Below are 14,583 nucleotides of genomic sequence, written 5' to 3'. Positions count from 1 at the left end.
TCATAGTGGGATTCATTCCACAAACCCCGGCACATTCAGAGCCTCAAAAAACAATCATTGAGTAGAAGACACAAACTGACAAGCAGGACTGGGCAGCACTGATTCCTCTAACAGCCGATTCAGGAGAGTGCAGCCCACTGCTGGCTCTTGCTCTACCTTATCAAACTATCAATATTCTGTACTCACCTCCACCTCAATCCTATTGATACAAGATCTCAACATAGGAAATCAACTGTGTCTTTATTCCTAAAATTCAGAAAAAGCATTGGATGGCTTAGCCAGCCCCAGAGAAAAGAATCCTTTCTCATCAGGGAGTCTGTGGTACCAATGCCCACTTTACTTAGCCCTTGGCTTGGCTGAAAGCTGCAGCTTCTGGCATGTAGCTTCTTCATTTGATCTAGTGTTGAGAGAATTTACTAGTAGTTGGAGAAAATGCTAATTATGAATTAAGGGCCCATTTTCCTTCCACAGCTTATACAAGTCACCATGACTACTGTGACACTGTTTCCAGCTACACGGAAGCAAAAGCAAAACACAATGCATAGTGTCTCTTCCTTTTTATTAATTATAAACTTCTAGTATTTTTTCCCTTGTTTTACATTTACCAATTATGGACTTCTAGGTTAACTAACCATATAAATGTAGTGTTATGCACTAACATTTTTCTCCCTTCTTGAGTTTTCCTGGACACTTCACAAGTGTCAGTCACATACCCACTGAGACATGAAGCGCCCACTTTTCAAGATTTTATCTGCCTTTCTGGTTCTGAGAGATATGCATATCCTATCTCCCTGCTATTGTCAGAGTTGCTAATTTTATCTGTATTGGGTATATAAACTGGAAGCCCTGTGGAATAGAAGGAAGCCCCTTCATTGAAAAATAAAGAGCCACGAGAGGAATGTGTATGAGCAGCTTTGTTTCCCTTTACCCTCAGATTCCTTTTTGCTAAGCCTCACCAGATCGCTATAAGCCCCTAGTCTGCACCCTGAGAAAGCATGGAAGCTGGAACTTGAATGCTTTTGTTACTAATTGAAGTGTTAACTCTTTGGGAACATAGACATCTAGACCCACAGACTCCGGCAATAGGAAAGATGAACAAATTCTCAATTGAATTCCTCACTGCAAGAGATGTTTGATGAGCAATGACTCCTTCCACTTCTGTATCCTGGACCTCTACAGTTTACTTAATGTTGACTATAAATTTTAAGTTGTTTGCAAAGGCCCACTTCATGTATTGTAGTATCAAGCTTCAGAAAGTCGTATTATGCAGGGGCTAACTTTTTGACGGTTCAATTATGATGTCATCTACAAATATGTTGGGCCACATTCATGGCTATTTACAAGCACATACATATATATACATAGATTCCCTCTTCTCCCTCTATAGACAGGATCTCTCAGCAGAGGTGGAGATGAAGGATGAAGGGCATGGCTGGCTAGGAAGACCTGTAGCTTTGGAGTCACCTATGGTCAAGCTTGAGAAAAGACAAATAGGAGTGTAGCTAAAAGTTAGTTCCTGATCTGTAGACCCCAAGGTATTATGTTTTTGCTTTGTGATAAAATGAGACCCAGCCTAAACTGTAGCACAGAGTTACAATGTTGGCATATCAAGTTTTATTAGCCCTAGGATAGTCTCTGGAATAAGCTTTACAGGCAGGAGAGAAAATATAACTGGAACATGTGTTGTGCGTAGGCTAAGGTCCACTGCTACCCTTTCCAGGTGGGGAGTGACTGGCATCACCAAGCATCTACTTTGGCAGACAGGACACTGAGCTGTGCCAAGTGTGTGGTGACCATGACAGACCAGTTCATACTGTCGCCAGTGCTTCTTCGTAGTTCATTCTCTCTCAATGGCACCAATATATACTAAGATATTCGCATGTTTGCATGTTTCTGTTACTCTCCCATGTGCTTTCTTTCCTTTTGAGACAGGTTCTCATGTAGCAGAGGATGATCTTGAATTTCTGGCCCTCCTGTCCCCACATCCTCAATGCTGGGATTACAGGCATGCTGCTACATACCCTTGGCTCGTTATCACTTTTCTTGTCTAATATTTACGGAAGGCCAGTTTACTTTTTATTTCCCCAGTGTATGTATGTCAGCAGTCAGTTGTATAATCAGATTTCTATAAAGTCACACAAAACTATCATTAGCTGCAAGTTTTTATTGAATTTCAACCTCAGAATTTAACAATGTTTTGTTTGGTGTTATTGTTTCTAGCCAGTGTTCTCATCTGCTTCATATGATTTCTGCAGGCAATGTTTAAGAAGTCATATTCAACTTTCCCATGACATACCAATTTTGTATATGTTAAAATCTTGGTTATTTTTCCAATTCCTTTTTCTCAGTGTCAAGAGTTAAAATTTCAAATACTGAAAATGTATGATATTAGTACTGTGGCCACCATAATATAGAAAAGAAAAAAAATCATACATTCTTAAACTGCTTAAAATTCCCCTTAACATTTCTGTAGAGACAGACTAGGAATTTTAACCATAAAAATTTCTCATTTCAAATGTTCAAGCATTTCCTACTGAAACATATCTGAAGTTCAAAATGCTTTTTCTTAAATTAATTTGTACTGAACTACTTAAAAAACAATCGTGGCACTTTAGTAAGACAGTTATTCTACTTAAGTTACTGCATAACTTAAGTTTCTCAGGTATAATCTGATCAACTGCAGATTACTGGAGAGAAAAAACAGTGTGGCTTTAAGGTGTGAGTCGTTTGGGGTCACGAGGGAACATGGATGTCTGACGTACATTATGCAGTCCTAAAAACAGCATCGTCACCCTTTCCAACCCTGTGAACAAGAAAATGACAGTTAATCCCTTTTTTTGAAAACCTCATTTAACAACTTTTTGGTGGAAAATATCGTATTATTTTATAAAATAGCTCTCTATAAAAAAAAAACAACTCTATACTTATTAAATACTCCTTTTCCTCCTTCCCACAACATAGACATTCACCCATCTATTCTCTGCTTCTGAACCTGACCACTCTAAAACACCAGCAAAGTAGAATCATATAGAATTAGCCCTTTTGCAATTGGCTTATTTATTCATATATTGTCTCCACAGTTCATCTATGCTGTAGCATACATCAAAATTCTCTCTTCCTCCCTCTCTCCCTCCCTTCCTCCTTCTCTCTCTCCCTACCCCCCTCCCTCTCCTGTGTAAAAGCCTTGGCTGTCCTAGAACTCAATCTGTAGTCCAGGCTGGCCTCTAACTCACAGAGATCCTCCTGCCTTTGCCTCCTGAGTGCTGCGATTAAATATGTCTGCCACCACACCCAGGAAAATTCCTTTCTGATTGGCCTTATAGACCATATTTAATCTAGAAATCCAAATGTTCTAAAAGCTGAAATTTTGGGAACATCAAGCAGCACTCAAGGACCTCAAGCTAAAGTCTATGAAATTATTCCAAAATCCAAGAAAATACCAATCTGAAATACTTCTGCTCCTGATCATGTCAGACAGGGGATCCTTCACCAGGACCACATTCTGCTGCCCATTTACCTATGATGGACACCTGGCTGCATCCATGTCTCAGCCAGTATGAAGATCTATGTATGCACAAGTGTTTCTTCCATGTGTCACTTCCAGTTCTTTCGGGCACATACACAAAACTGGAATGCTAAATCATATTGTAATTCTTTCTTTAGAGTATATACATAGAAGTGAACTATTGGATCCCATGGTAAATCAATCTTTTTCTTTGAGGAACTATAACCCTGTTTTCTGCAGTGGGCATACTGCCCTTCCGTATTCTTCCTAGTGATAATTATTACATGTTAAGGTAGCAGCCATCCTAACCATGAGAAGGTGGACCTTTCCAATGACTGGTGCTGCTAAGCATCTGCTCATGTGTTCACCAAACATCTGCATCCTCTTTTGGAGAAATTTCTGTTCTGGTTCTTTGCCCATTTTGAACTTGAGTTTTACTTACTCTGGATATTCATCTCTTACCGAATATATGACCTATAAATATTTGTTTTCATTATTCGGGCTGTCTTTTTACTCTCACCTGTTTTTAACTTTAGAAAATTATTTATATAATTACATGTCTGTGTATATGCATGTCTTAAGGTGTTAAGTCCCCTGATGTGGGTGCTGGGAACTCAACTCCAGTTGTCTGAAAGAGTAGCAAGTACTCTCAACCTTGCCCATCTCTCCAACCCCCTTTTACTTTCTTTCCCCAATTGCCCCCTGCTCCCAAAGTTGGTGCTGGGGATCAAATCCAGGGACTGTGCAGACAAGGCAAGCATTGATATGTTATATAATTGCCAACCCCCCCCTTTAAGTGCTGGGGGTCAAACCCAGTCTTGTACATGCTAGGCAATTATCTTTTGATGAACAAAGTTTAAAATTTTCCCTAAGTTCAATTTGGCTGTTAATCACCTAGCTGTGTGTGTGCCATAGGTACTGTATCTGAGAGATCATGGCCAATCCAATGTCTTGATGCTTTTGCTGTTTTCTTCTGAGAGTTTTGTAGTGTTAGGTTTTTCATTTACGTCTTTGATCCATTCTGGGCAATTGTTCTTATCTGGAGTTAGGTAAGGGTTTTACTTTATTCTCTGAAATGTAATTATCAATTTTGTTCTAATCACTTGGAAAAATTACTGTTCTATGACTTTTAAAAATCATTTATTTTTATTTATGTATATGTGTGTGAGCACATGTGAGTTTATATGCCCTACCAAGTGCGTAGGAGTCTGTTGAAGCCAGAGGCCATCAGGTCCCCTGAAACTGGAATTTTAAATGGTTGTGAGCTGCTATATGGGTGTTGGGAACTGAATTGAGGTCCTTTGCAAGAGCAGCAAGTTCTCGTAACTACTGAGCCATCTTTCTAGGCCTCTTCTACAGCCTTTACTTCTCACTTGAGTTTACAGAATTATTTATAAGCAATAGCAGCATTACCAATGCCTCCACCAGCATGAGGAGGGGCTCCAAAGCGGAAGGAATCAATGTAAGCTTTGATTTTCTCCAAATCTATAAAAAGAAAACATAATTTATCATCTTATTATAAAAAAAGTTATTAACACAATGAAGATTTGGGTAAAAGGACTTATGAGACATCCTTAAGATGTTTACAATGTGTAATTTTTCATAATATATACTGTTCTAAATATTTTAATTACTTACCAATTCCATGGTGCAAAGCTCTCTCTGTTAGCAACTGAGGATCATGTATTCTTTGTGCTCCGGACAATATTTCTTCTCCTCTCATGAACATATCATAAGAGTTGGAGTGTTTCTGCAGAAGAAAAATGAAATGAACCACCACCATTCTTCAGTACTATGTTATCACACTTTCCCCATGATAAACATGTGAGAAGAAAAATCTATGCTGTCTTTCCCTAGTTAATGACTACTCTTCAACATAATTTCCTCTCTATGGTAGAACTGCCAAGGGCAGTTTTTGTTCTCTGTTTAGATTTCCATCCTCTTTCTACAACACCTCCTAATAACCAGAACACCAAGCAGCAGGGCTCAATTTTATTTTACTTTATTGCCTAAAAAGTTCTGAAGTACAATGTGAATTTTGAGTTTTGAATGTAAATTACCAGCAAGTAAGTAACCTATTTAAGAAAACATTTAAGGAAAGTTAAATTAAAACTGAGTTAACTTATGCTTAACTTGTGGACTATCAGGTATTTGGTATTATCAGTTTTAACTTTCACATAAAACAATGGCTCTGACTCCCAGATCACTTCAGCATTGCCTGAAACTTATAAATGCTAACCTCTAAACCTGCCCCAGATCAATGATTAGGAACTCTATGGATAGGACTCAGCATCTGTGTTTCAAAAGTCCTCCAGTCTGGTGCTGGTGGTGTACACCTGGGAAGCCGAGGCAGGCAGACATCTGAGTTCCAGGCCAGCCTATTCTATACTGCAAGTTCCAGGCCAATAGAGACACAGAGTAAGACTTTACATTAGGAAAAAACAAATAAATAAATAAAAAGAAATCCTAAGCCCTCCAGATGGTTCATGTTCACTAACGGCTAGGAACTACTGCAAAACAAAAAGCCATAAGATGCCTGGTTTACTAACTCTTAAAATATAAAACAAGCTTTGATTTTCTTCAAATCTATCAAATGAAACCACGACTTACCACATTAGTGTAAAAATTAGAAAGGTGAATTCTAAGTTTGAGGTCAACACTGAGATTCCAGCTAAACTCTTGAGTATATAGTACTATATTTAGCATTTATGTCCCAATAAATCTTTAGGAAAAATGACCCACGAACAGGATTTTAATTTAGGTTCTCAGGACTAATTTACTACAGCATTCAAATGTGGTTACTAGAAAGTTCTTTCTTCCCCACAAATAGGTTATTTGAAATCAAATTACTCACAGGGTTTCTTGGGTCAGGCATGGTGTAGAAAGGTCTTACAGCCAATGGATATTTATCAAGAACATAAAAGTCTGTATCATACTATTAGAAGAAAGATATGTTAAGTCTATACAATATTTTGTAGACATTTCTAAAAATCAATTATTATATTAACATAAAACCCCTGAATCATTTCCCCAATAACATAGCTTTTTGTTTAGATTATCTAAATAAAATTGGGTAATGTTCTTCAAATGGAAACTACAGAAATAAATACTATTGACGCGTTTGACATTTTTTTACTACCTCACAAGTTTAGTTAAAAAGAAATTACATTTCAACTCTTATTGACTGCATTCCCGTTTGTTAAAACTGCAGATGGCAGAGAATGGCAGCAGAGTGGCAGGCTGCTGAAACAGCACGCTCAAGGTCTAGCTAACACTGCAGGACTTCAGAAAAAGCTCAACCAGCAGGAGGAGCTCAAGGACTTTCTAAACGTTATTCAATTAGTGTCCTTTAAAAAAAAAAAAACAACACTCCTTTGGCTTTAGTTTTAGAAAATAAGAGCAAGAGTGCACAGGTAAGACCTTTTATAATTTAGAGGCCCTTCCTCACTAATCTGACAATCTCAAGTATCCTTTAGAGGTACTTCAGTATGACTGCATGAATGCCACAAAATGAATTAAACTGTTGGTTATAATCTGCCTAAACATTTTTTTTTCTTTTCATAAGAACAAAAGTACAGTTCTCTTTACTAACTCTAGAAACACACCATTGTAAGATGATGATAAAATATTCTGCTACTGCTATTTCTTAAGGTACATTTCAGATTAAAAAAAAATCAATATATGTATGAATCCTACCTTTTCCTTCACCAAACGACCCAACAGCTTTTCATTTGGTGTACTGAAAAAGAAACACTAGTGTTTGAAGATGAAACAGAAACCTTTTTTAATTTTGGTTTTTGTGTAACAGCCTTGGCTCTCCTGGAACTCCCTCTGTAGATCAGGCTGGCATTGAACTCTCAGAGATCCTCTGCCTCTGCCTCCCAGGTACTGGGATTAAAGGCTCAAGCAACCACTGCCTGGCTCACGTTTTTTTACATTTTTAATACTTGTATTTAACTGTGTGTCTATGAGTGGTTGTTGAAGTTATACAGGTAGTTGTGAAGCAACCTGATGGGAGTGCTGGGAACTAAACTCACTATCTCTGAACGTGCAGGCAGACTTCTTAACCACCGAGCCATCTCTCCAGTCCCCACTAAGTAATAACTTAAAAATACTTTTTAAATTAGTAAGGCCCCTTTTTATCTGAGGCTCTCAAAGGATAATAAACTTTGACCCAAACACACTGTCAGCTGTCCACCCTGCTTCTTTTTTAAGACAATCATTTCAGGAAGGCACCAATAGCTCACCTCCCCCACCTACTTAGCACACATACACACTGCTCCAACATTTGCAACCAGGCAGAATTAAGCATTCTGTTGATCCAGAACAGGAGGGAAACTTTACTGTTTTTTACTATACTGCTTTCACTTTACTATAATTACATGAAATAAAATCCAGTGGGCCAGCACTGGAGGCTCTTGTCATTAAATAGTCTCCTTCTTTGTTACATCACAAAGGTTTACAGTGTGACAACCAATATACTCAAGTCTTTAAGGCAATCTGTGGCAAAGAGGTACGTTCTTTAGCACCTTTGTTACTTAAGAACAATTTCCAAAATACCTAAAAATATATTGCTTGAATTGAACTAATTACCAAATTTATGGTTTAACAGTAAAGGGTATGCTGAAGTTTTTTTTCCCTTAAAACAATTTTTCTCATTTTACATACCAATCCCAGGTGAAGTATGCTTTTTGGAAAAAAAAAAAAAGGACAACTGCCACCTTTCTCTTCCACATATCTACTATGTACTATTCTGATGACTTAACTATATTAACCAGGAAACTCTGAATGAACTGTTATGTCGACAGCAATTTTCTTTCTATCATCAGCATGCAATTTATTTCTAACTTAAGGAGTAATTTAGGTAACAACATAATATATTAATAATATAGAGATTAGTATTTTTATGCCCAATACTGTAGGAGTGAGATTTAGAATGTTCTTTACCCTTAAAAGAAAAGTAACATTACAAATAAAAATCACAGGGGAGGCAGAGGCAGGCAGATTTTGGTGAGTTCAAGACTAGCCTGGTCTACTAATCAGCTCTAGGACAGCCAGAGCATACAGACCCTGTAGAAAACAAAACAAAGCAGGAGAAACTCTCCACATTCTCTTGTTTGTTCTAAATTATTAGGGATTGAGGACATGGTCTTATATAAGTAAGGCTCTACCACTGAGCTACCCCCCCCCTTTTAAGACAGGGCCTTTCTTCATAGCCTTGGCTGTCCTGGATCTCAATATATAGACAAGGCTGGCCATGAACTCACAGAGACCTACCTGGCTCTGCCTCCCGAGTGCTAGGATTAAAGCTGTGTGCCATCATACCTGACTATAAAATATTTGTATAAGATTTAAAAGTACTAAAAGATTTTATTTTACATGTGTAACTGTTTTGCCTGCATGTATCTACTTGTATTACATGCATACCTGGTGCCCTGTAAGGCCATGGTTGATCCTCTAAAAGAGGAGTTACAGATGGCTGTAAGCCATCATCTGGGTACTGGGAACCAACCTGGATTCTCCAAATGAGCAGCAAGTGCTCTAAACTGCTGAGCCATCTCTCCAGTCCTTAATATGTTTTTTATTTACTTTTCAAAGGTTATGTATTTGTTGTGTGTGACTGTTTGTTCTGCACGAATAGCAAGACTTCTAAGACTCTTATCTGCTGATATCCTCTTCATTCTTTTTGAGGTAGCTTGGGCTGCCCCAAAACTTGTTCTGTAGCCCAGGCAAGCTTTGAATGAGTAAACCTCTTGCCTCATCCCTCCTGAATACTTGACAATTCTGGCCTGTGCCACCAGGTTTGTCTTTCTACATTCATGGAAGGGTCATAAATAGGGAGAAAAATGAAAAAGTTATCAACAAAAACTGAAGCCCAGGCAAACAATATTAAATATCATATTTTAATTCTTATCATGTAAAGCAGTATTATACAATATACCAAAGTTAATAGTTATCAGGTGAAATACATTAAACCTAAGCATTAAAGTTAAAAAAAAAAAAAAAGAGAGACCAACCTTAGATCTTCCTCATCGCCCATTTCCACTCCTGCTTCTCTAAGCATAGCCAAAGCTTCACAATACTCCAGTCTTAAAGTTGGCTCCAAAAATTTGAACGGCTCACATGGGAACTGCTTATTCACAGTTTGAATTTCAGTCTGAAACCTGTATGTTCAATGTTTTAGTTAATAAAATGTTGGTTAAATGGTTCTTCCACAAGAGGTCACTGTAAGCAATATACAATAAGGGTCTTTGACCCTGCAACTGTACCAAGAAAAGCATTATCAAATTTTTAAGAACTAAAGTACTTAAAATACTTAATTGCATTTCTTGGTTTCATGTTTGTTTTTGAAATCACAATGGCATTAAAGAATTAAAAACTAAAAAAAAAAAAATCTATGTATTTATGTTTTATTTTATGTGCACTGGTGTTTTACCAGCACATGTATCTGTGTAAGGGTGTCAGATCTTGGAGCTACAGACAGTTGTTAGCTGCCATATGGGTGCTGGGAATTGAACCCAGGTCCTCTGGAAGAGCAGTCAGTGCTTTTAACCCCTGAGCCACCTCTTCAGCCCAGGATTGATTTTTTATTTACAACTCCTCTCAGCTAACATTGTTAGAAACATAAGCTGGGGAGCTGTGGTGTTGAATGCCTTTAATCCCAGCACTTGGAAGGCAGAGGCAGGCAGATCTCTGAGTTCAAGGCCAGCTTGGTCTACAGAGCTACTTCCAGGACAGCCAGGGAGAGCTGTTATACAGAGAAACCCTGTCTTGAAAAACAAAAACCCAAAACAAAACAAAACATCATAAAATACCTGTTTTGTGAAGCAATTTTTAAAAAATCTGATTTTAATTTTAAACATTTCTTATCCTCAAGGAAGAGAACCCCAAAGTATGTCTGCCTTGTTTTGCCATTCCCACTACACTTTCTAAGTTATTTAAGGGATGCTACTTACCCGCTCCTGTGATATCCCCATAGTACCTGCACATAGTAGCTGAGATAAATGGTAACTTCAGAGAACTGTATTTCTGTAGTGAAGGATTCTTTCTTTTTTTCTAAAACAGGATCTCACTGTGTAGCCCTGGTTGGCCTCACACTTGTAATCATCTCTGTCACTGTCTCAAATGCTGCCATTTAAAGGTGTATACCTGGCCCAGAGATATTTTAATGAGACTTAGAAGAGCATTTTGCTCAAATGTTTATGGATAAAATGATAGTAGAGACTTGATTCAAATAGGGGCAAGGGAATTAGGCACAATAAAAATGAGCCATAGATCTTGCTACAACAAGGTGCTAATAAGTACATAGGGTTTGTGAGGTTTAATGACCCTAATCTAAAAACTTTTTAAAAATAAGGGCTGGAGAGATGACTCAGTGGTTAAAAGCACATACTTACACTTCTCTTGCAGGACTTGAGTTCATTTCCTAGAATCCACACCTATAACTCTAGCTTCAAAGAAATTGACACCTTCTTCTAAATTCTTTGGACACTTGCATACACATATGCACAATTAATTAGCAAAAAAAAAAAGAAAGGAAAAGAAAAATGTTTTGCAAACTATTGCCTTATGTTTATTAAAGAGGTCAGCAGCAAAACTGAGTCTATATAGTAAAGACACAATCTTGGTTTATTTCAAACACTCATATTACAGAAAGAATTGATATCTAGAACAAGTTTTGGAAATTTTCTTAAACCATCATTGTGAAAAACAGAAAACAAAAAACTATCATTCCTTATCACCCCCCACGAAAAAACAAACAAAAAATGCAATTGTTTTGAAATTAAGGCTATTTCAAGATATAAAATAATTTCAACCTTTCTTGAAGTCCTTTGAATATTTGCACCAAGGTGTCAGCAATTTCTTCTACAACTTCATGGTAATGATAATTAAAAGCCATTTCAATATCCAAACCAACAAATTCAGTCAGATGTCTATGGGTATTGGAGTCTTCAGCTCTGAAAACTGTTAAGTTAACCAAAGAAAAATAGCACAGTATTTTAAGTCTTGGGTAAGTGAGGACTTAAATGCAGAATTCTACTTGGTAGTGCCCAAGTGGTACTATTTTCCCATCCCCATAGGGTAAGATGGAGCACTGATAAGCCATCTGTTTTAGCATTCTCCTAGACAGCAAGTTCATTACAAACTATCAAGTCCTAGAGAAAAGCAGAACCAAATGCAAATTAATAAAAGAAGCTCTTGAGAACCCCTAGGGAATGAAAAATCCTGAGGCACCACCTCAATAATTAAAAACAGACTCAATTATGACCAATATAGTGAGTCTGTCTCCATTTTATTAAAAAGTGGCTCAAGCAAAATGAAACTGCATAAATGAAGTAACATTATACACGTTCCAACTCCCTTGCTCTCCGCCACTCCCCTGCAGTCTTTCTGACCTGCTCGACTCATCTTTCACTGCACTGCCGCATTAATATTCCTGTAACACATCCCTGCTTGGAAACTCACGACTCCCAAATGACTACTATCACAAGACATAAAATGACAAGAGTCTAAAACCTTTACACTTTTCAATTTAATCTTAGCCTATACTTCCAAATTTTTTTGTTTTGTTTTTTGAGACAGGGTTTCTCTGTGGCTTTCGAGGCTGTTGTCCTGGAACTAGCTCTTGTAGACCAGGCTGGTCTCGAACTCACAGAGATCCTCTGCCTCTGCTTCCCGAGTGCTGGGATTAAAGGCATCTGCCACCAACACCCAGCTTACTTCCAATTTCTAACTACTCTTATTTCTGTTTTCTCTGGCAGTCCATGCTTTTTACCTATCCTGTTCCTTCTACTAGAACATTATCTCAATATCCTATTATGTTCTTTTTGTTTGTTTGTTTTTGTTTTTCGAGACAGGGTTTTTCTGTGTAGCTTTGGAGCCTGTCTTGGGACTCGCTCTGGAGACCAGGCTGGCCTGAACTCACAGAGATCCGCCTGCCTCTGCCTCCCAAGTGCTGGCATTAAAGGTGTGCAATACACATTTATTTCATGTATATATAATGTTTTGCCTGCATGTATGCCTGTGTATCACAGTGCCAACAAAAGCTAGAAACGGGCATCATATCTCCTGGAACTGGAAATTTAGCTGGTCCAGCAGTTAAAAGCACTGGCTTCTCTCCTAAAGAACCTAGATTTGATTCCCAACATCTGCATGGGAACTGAGATTCACCTGCCTCTGAGGCCCAGAATTAAAGATGTGTATCATCATGCCTGGCTGGTCCTCAAAACATGTATTTTTAAAATGAGATATTGTCATACACAGACAGGCACACACACATGTCATTTTTACCTTTGAGTTTAGTATCTTTTTTTTGACTTTTTTAAAATTTGAATTATAAACAAGATTGAATTACATGACAATCCCAGTTCCCTTCTCCCTCCCCTACCACCCCCACAACTAAAACCCTACCTATCACATATCCTTTCTTCTAATCTACACCTTTCTGTTCCCTCATGACCTCTGCATCCTTCCTTTTCTTCCCTTCTCATTCTCGTAGTTCCCTCCCCCGTCTAGTATCTTTTTGTTTTGTTTTGTTTTTTTGTGGAATTGAACTGAGAGCCTTGCACACACTAACAGCTCTTAAATTCTAATATCTGTATAATCAGTAGATAAAAGGATTCAAGCTTTCAAAGGATCTAAACTCTAGTGTTTCTAGTTACTCTATAATTAATGGACTTAATACAACAATTTTACTCAACATGATTTTACAATTAGTCAACACATAAATGACAATATCTTACCTGGTCCAATGCAGAAAACCTTCTCAAAATCAGCACATATGCACATCTGCTTATACAGCTGTGGGGACTGAGCGAGGTAGGCATTATTTTTAAAGTAGGACACAGTAAAAACATTGGCTCCTCCTTCACTGGCAGCTGAAATACAAACATTTCTATTATCATAATCAATTGTATGTTAATCCATGTAATTCTTAGTTTCCCTCCCTTTTTTTCTGAGACAGGGTCTCACCGTGTAAGGCTGCTGTCTTAATTACTTTTCTAACTGTCAGAAGGCAATGTTTCACTTTTTCTTTTTTTTTTTTTTTCCAAGACACGGTTTCTCTGTGGCTTTGGAGGCTGTCTTGGAACTCGCTCCTGTAGACCAGGCTGGCCTCGAACTCACAGAGATTCACCTGCCTCTGTCTCCCGATTGCTGGGACTAAAAATGTGTGCCACCACCACCCAGCTTATTTTTTTAAAATCTATATCTAAATACTACTCTTTTAATAATTTATCTTGTGTATATTGTTTTGCCTGCATGTATGTATGTGTATAATATGTATACCTTGTACCAAAGGAGGTTAGAAGAAGGCATTGGATCTCCTGGAACTGGAGTTACAGGTTATAAACAACTGTGTTGGAATTAGGAACTGAACTTGGGTCCCCTGTAAGAGCAACAAGTGCTCTTAACCACTGAGTTATCGCTCCAGCCCCAAGAATGATATTCCTTACAAATATTTATTTATTTAGAGTATATGTTTGCCTGTCAAGTGTATGTGAAGGTCAGAGGACAGCTTATGAAAGTTGGTTCTCTCCTTCTATATGTCCTGGGGATTGAACTCACATTGTTAGGCTTGGTGGAAGTGGCAAGGCAAACCCTTTATCCACTCATTAAGCCCTGCAATGATGTAGTAGTGGCTGGCTGGGAACTCACTATGTAGACCAGGCTAGCCTTGAATTCACAGAGATCTACCTACCTCTGCCTCTGGAATGCTGGAATTAAAGTTGCTTGCCAGCAAGACCAGCTAGAATGATATTTGTAATTCATCTTTTTAAGTGTTATATAAGCAATTCTAAAAGGGTAAAATGATCAAGACAAGACTTTCCTGCAAGAATTACACCAATAGGTATTTGACAATGAAGTTTACATAAAATCAAACTGCTGTACCAATTTTGGAGGACATTAACATAATATAAAAACACATGTGGCCTAACTTACAGTGTATGAATTGTGCTTTGTAACTGCTTCATTTCCTCATTGTTACCACAAAGTGACTCTTGGAGGAATATAGAAAGATGGTGGTAGTATTGCCCTTAGAAACAGTTCCATGGCACTGAACCTTAAGGGACTCTTGG

At 37.9% G+C, this 14,583-nt stretch overlaps 1 protein-coding gene across 1 annotated transcript in view; it reads right to left on the bottom strand.

Annotated features, from left to right (window-relative positions):
• Positions 1-2,144: 2,144 nt before the first annotated feature.
• The window catches only part of Dars1 (aspartyl-tRNA synthetase 1), a 46,229-nt gene continuing 33,790 nt past the window's right edge, over positions 2,145-14,583 (bottom strand). Inside the window, exons 9-16 of the mRNA XM_027417737.1 lie at positions 13,249-13,383; positions 11,323-11,470; positions 9,523-9,669; positions 7,202-7,244; positions 6,360-6,440; positions 5,144-5,255; positions 4,919-4,990; positions 2,145-2,803 (exon numbers count right to left, since the gene is read on the bottom strand). Of these exons, the coding sequence (XP_027273538.1) occupies positions 2,712-2,803; positions 4,919-4,990; positions 5,144-5,255; positions 6,360-6,440; positions 7,202-7,244; positions 9,523-9,669; positions 11,323-11,470; positions 13,249-13,383 (830 nt within the window). The 3' untranslated portion in view covers positions 2,145-2,711. The remainder of the gene's footprint in view (positions 2,804-4,918; positions 4,991-5,143; positions 5,256-6,359; positions 6,441-7,201; positions 7,245-9,522; positions 9,670-11,322; positions 11,471-13,248; positions 13,384-14,583) is intronic.

This window comes from Cricetulus griseus, chromosome 5 (assembly GCF_003668045.3).
Source record: "Cricetulus griseus strain 17A/GY chromosome 5, alternate assembly CriGri-PICRH-1.0, whole genome shotgun sequence".
NCBI classification, from domain to species: domain Eukaryota; kingdom Metazoa; phylum Chordata; class Mammalia; order Rodentia; family Cricetidae; genus Cricetulus; species Cricetulus griseus.
The sequence above is the reverse complement of the archived record's forward strand: the minus strand, read 5'-3'. Positions and strand labels throughout refer to the sequence as shown.